Raw genomic sequence first — 4,905 nt, forward strand, 5'->3', positions numbered from 1 at the left:
CACATCTCTGTTTCAAAGACAGCTTGTAGTGTTCATTTAAAGATCCTAATTCTTTTCTCAAGATGCTAATTTAATTTATTCCTATGGTGCTACTTCCTGATTTACACCAATGAAAGTAAGGTCTAATAGTCCATAGATGTTTACATTGAAGCTTAAGCCCTTGAGGCAGTTTTGCTGTTTCCATTTCATTTTTAAAAGCCTCCAGACCAAAAAAAAAAAAAAAAAGCACTATTTCCCATTCAAATTTATTTAATGTGTTGGGAGGAAAGAACAAAAGGCAATGAATACTGTTGAAAACAAAGGTCCTTTGCTGTAGCAAGTACTTCAGGGTTTTTTTTCCTTTAAGATTGCCTTGAGCTACAAACATACCAACCAACCATCTATTTAGGGAGCTGCACTCCTTAAGCCTGCTGGCAACTCCTATTTATCAATGGGAGTAACTATATGAGCAATGGTCAGGAAATGGAGATTAGGTGAGCTGTTTATTCTGTGTTGACTCAGAGCAGCTGAACAAGAATCAGAACCAAATTTGGGTCAGTCTGATAAGAGAGGTGTTTAATAGATCTTTTGAATAAAAGTTGTGATTAAAAGTCACGTTAGAGGACCCAAACATATTTATTAAAAATTGTATGAATATACATTGCATGTGCACAACATACTAGTGCTTTTCACTGGGGTTTTTTTTGTTTTTTTTAAAGTTTTTTTAAAGATAAATTTAGAGAAAAGAGCACTTTTACATCCGAGAAGCAATAAAATAGACGTTATTTGTGAATTGTGGAAATTGCTAAGCAGAGAAAGTTAAAATAAAATGAACATGTGTATTACATGTGGTTTTTCCCCAAACTGCAAATATAAGATTATATTCTATGAAAAGCAGGACAGCAAAATTACGTATTTTAATATACTGAGGCAAATTAAATCATGGCGTAAAACCATAGGAGTCTGTGGAATTATACCAGTGTTGAACTTTACCCTGGTTGTAAAAACAACATAAATGCAACACAGACCAACAGAAATAGGCAATTTAAAATAAGAATGGTGTTTCTGTGAATAAAATACTAACTAAATTTGTTTGCTGGAAGGAAATCCAACTTGGCTGGACTGCAGCAGCATACAAGGGATCCAAAATAAGTAACAGCAGGCATCTTTGCAGAAATTTGCTTCTGACTGACATCTTTTTCTTTGGGAGCAGAGCAGTTGAATGCACATTGCAATTGAAACTATGGTGTACTGGACAGAGCATAATATGGGAAGCTAAGAAATTCAGCTTCAAAAAGCACCTCTGTCACTGTTACAGTATGTGCTCCTGGGCAGATCGCAAAAATGTTCAGGGCCTGATTCTGATCTAATTTACATCATTTTTGTATAGTTCCGTTGGCTTCAGTAAAATTGTCCCAAATTTACACCCTTGTAAGGCATTCTGTGCCCCTTTCCCCTATCGGGATAATGCCTAATTTACAGGAGCATTAGGGCACTGATCATCAGTCTCTTGAAATACCATAGAAGTGCTTAATATCATCATTAAGGAACCCAGTTAAATTTAACTGCTAGCCAGTTATATGAAATGAGGAACCTGATACTGTATTTTGGTTGTGCAATGTTGTATTCAACAAAACACATGAATAGTAAACCCGTTAGTCAAAATCATACATCCCTCCTCAAAAAATCTCTAAAAGCCATAAAAATAAAAAAAGGCAGAAGTCTCATTCCTGTCCAGCCTGGCTCATTGGAAATGCTGCCCGAGTATTAAATGAGTGACAGATAAGATAGTCTCTTAATTGTGAAAGATTCTCATTTTATATCAGGCACTCAAACGAGTTGTGATGAGTTGAAATTTCCCTTCACATTACATTTTCTGCACACACAAACTTCTCTTAATCCTTTCAATAAGCATTTGTATGCAGGTCAGTTACATGTAGCATTTCTTTCTTGAATGAGAAGGGCAGCCTTTTTGCACACAAAAATGCAATCTTTCATTTCTGCATGAGTAAGGTTTTTAAAGAATGGAAGCTTCCATCATGCAAAGTCATCTGTTCCCAAGTTATTCCACCCTAAAACCAAATATCTCATCCAGTCTAAGAATCACTTCTGAGAAACCACACAAAGGCAACATTAACCATGAGCAACTAATTCATATTTAAAAACCCAAAATTTGAACCATGCTGATAGGAAAAAATGGAGTCAAAAAAGATCTTAATGACAAAAATAATCTTAAATGGTCACAATAATTTATCTTTTCAAAAATGTATGTGATGACCCCTAATTTGAGGTCTCCGGAACTCAATTTGAATAAAGTCAGAGTGGCCAATGGGATTGGACATGGAACTGGGGTCCAGATCCGATTTAAATCAAGATGCTACGGGAGCCGATGACCACGGTGGTGCAAAGGAGCAAGAGATCACAGTTTGTCCCAGCTAATCCCAGCTCTGTCATTTATGGGCTATATGGCCTCAGGCAAGTCAATGAACCTCTTTGTATCTCAGTTTCCCCATCTGTGAAATGGTGATAATACTTACGTGCATTACATGGAGATGCTAAGGAATAGTTGGCATTTATCAGGTGTTTAGAATATTGCTAAATCCTTTGTTTTCTCACATGACCATCTTTAATACCCAGTTTTTAGTTCAAGCATTTCTCCTGTCCTGACCCAAGACCAAAACCCTGGGATCCTGATTCAATTTCAGTGGGAGTTTTCTTGGAGTAAGAACTGAGCTAAAACTGCATAAAGACTTCTAGGATTCAGCTCAAATGTATCTTAGCCCCAAAAGGTATTTAGTTCCCTAGAGATTGAATACTTTTTTTAAATGGGCAAATAAAGCTCGTAAAAGAAAAATCAAGGCATGGCCTTAGAGCCACTGTGTTTTGCTAAAGTTTAACTAGAAGAACGTGCAAATGAACAGAGGCAGAGATGTTCAGGTGACAGTAAGAGAGATCTAAGTGTGAGGCATTGCCTCACCATGACTTCAATTAAAAAAAAAAAATCAGAGGAAGTTGATCTCTGCAGTCACTACTCACGGCTGAAGAATTGGGTGCATTTAGTCTGCAGAGAAGACTGAGGGGATTTAATAGCAGCCTTCAACTATCTGAAGGGGGGTTCAAAAGAGGATGGAGCTAGACTGCTCTCGGTGGTGGCAGATGACAGGACCAGGAGCAACGGGCTCAAGTTGCAGCAGACGAGGTTCAGGATAGATATTAGGGAAAACGCTCTCACTAAGAGGGTAGTAAAACACCGGAGCAGGTTAGCCAGAGAGGTTGAAGAAACTCCATTCTTGGAGGTTTTTAAAACCCGGCTCGACAAAGCCCTGGCTGGGATGATCTAGCTGGGGCTGGTCCTGCTTTGAGCAGGGGGTGGGACTAGACGGCCTCCCGAGGTCCCTTCCAGCCCTGCTGTTGTACGGCTCTGGGAACCAGAGAGGGCTGGAAACCGCGAGTAAACCCACTAAGAGGCAGCAGCGGCGAGAGAGACCTCTAGCGTGTGCCACATCCTCGCGTGCGGCGCTTCGCCCCTCACCAATAAATACGCCGAGACGGAGCAAAGAAAGAGCACCGCGGTGCCCGGGCCAGGCCGGCTCTAGCGGGAAACCCCTCCTAAGTCCCCTTCCCCCGGGTCCGCGCGGGCTCCAGCCCCCCGGCGGCTGCGCAGCCTCCCCCGGCCCCGCCGCGACGGGGCGCCCGCGCCGGCCCCACATCGCAGCAGCGCCCCCAGCCCAGCCCCTTGCTCCGGGGAGCAGCCCGCCGCGTGGGAGGGCGCCAGCTGAGCCTGAAAAGTGCCCGTGCAACACAGCGCTGGGGGCACCTCCATGCAGCAGAGCCCGCGCCGGCCCCGCTCACGCGAGGGAAAGCTTCGTGCTCCCGCTGCCGGCGCTGCTGCTCCAGGGACAGACACCTCGAAAGAGTCCCCCCAAAGCAGGAGGGGCACCCAAGGAGCCGGCGCCGGTGCTGCTATTTGCCCCCCCACACCCCGCGACTCCGCCTGCCAGCGAGGATGCAAAGCAGGAGGCGGGCTGCGGGATCGCCTCAGTCAAGCCGCTGGGGTAGGGGGCAAGTTTGGGAGCGCAGCGCTGGCCCTTTAAGCGCCCCAGAGGGGCGGGCACACGGGCCCCAGCTGCGCCCGGCAGTGCGCAGGCGGGAGCCGAGCCGCGGGAGCGCGGCTGCCCCCGTGCGCTCCCCGCCCCCTCCTCCCCCACCGGGTGCACGGTGCATCTTGCTCCCCAGCCCCGGGGCCATGCACACGCACGCACACGCACACAATGGCGGCTCTCCTGCAGCGAGCCGTGAGGCGCAGACAATGCCCAGCCCAGCCCAGCCCGCACCCCCTCTCCCGGCGAGCTGGAGGTGGGAGCGCGGCCAGCCCCGCGCGGAGAGGAGTGTGCAGCGCTCGCCCATTGCCTGGCACATGCGTACACGCGAGTTGCGCCCGGAGTCCCAGCCGTACCCTCCTTAGCAAATAATAACAATCCCAAACAGTCAGATCTTACCTGAAACATCGGAGCCACAAAGTGTCTCTCTCTCTCCCGCGCTCTCTTTTCTTTTCTTTTCTTTTTTTTGGGGGCCTCCCAAAGTCCCTTTCCCTTTTTTTTCCTCCCCCCCCACCCCCACTTCCGAGATTTCTCTCTCCCAGCAGCGATCTGCTCTCCTCGCTACACCAGAGAGAAATGCAATAGCTTGGCTAAGGTAGACAGAACAAAATACAGAGAATAGTTGCTCCAGGGCTTTGAAACCCCTCAAGGCAAGGATCAGGATACAATTAGCTCATGTCTCTACCTCCAGTCTAAATCAATCTCCGAAAATAAAAGTTGAATTAAATTAAACCGATCGCACGGGCAGAAAATTGATCTCCTTCAAAACGTGCATATAAATACATATTCTCGCATGTAATTTTTTTTTCCAGGATTTTTTTTTTGG

The 4,905-nt window shown here is 46.1% G+C and overlaps 1 protein-coding gene across 2 annotated transcripts in view; it reads right to left on the bottom strand.

The window, feature by feature from the left end:
- The window catches only part of KCTD1 (potassium channel tetramerization domain containing 1), a 149,785-nt gene extending 145,092 nt beyond the window's left edge, over nt 1-4,693 (bottom strand). Inside the window, exon 1 of one of the 2 annotated variants that reach the window (XM_014524139.2) lies at nt 4,479-4,693. In XM_014524139.2, coding sequence (XP_014379625.1) covers nt 4,479-4,487 — 9 coding nt within the window. In that variant the 5' untranslated portion in view covers nt 4,488-4,693. The remainder of the gene's footprint in view (nt 1-4,478) is intronic. The other variant, XM_014524133.2, reaches the window with a different exon arrangement.
- Between the last annotated feature and the right edge of the window lie 212 nt (nt 4,694-4,905).

This window comes from Alligator sinensis, unplaced genomic scaffold (genome assembly GCF_000455745.1).
Source record: "Alligator sinensis unplaced genomic scaffold, ASM45574v1 scaffold117_1, whole genome shotgun sequence".
NCBI lineage: Eukaryota > Metazoa > Chordata > Crocodylia > Alligatoridae > Alligator > Alligator sinensis.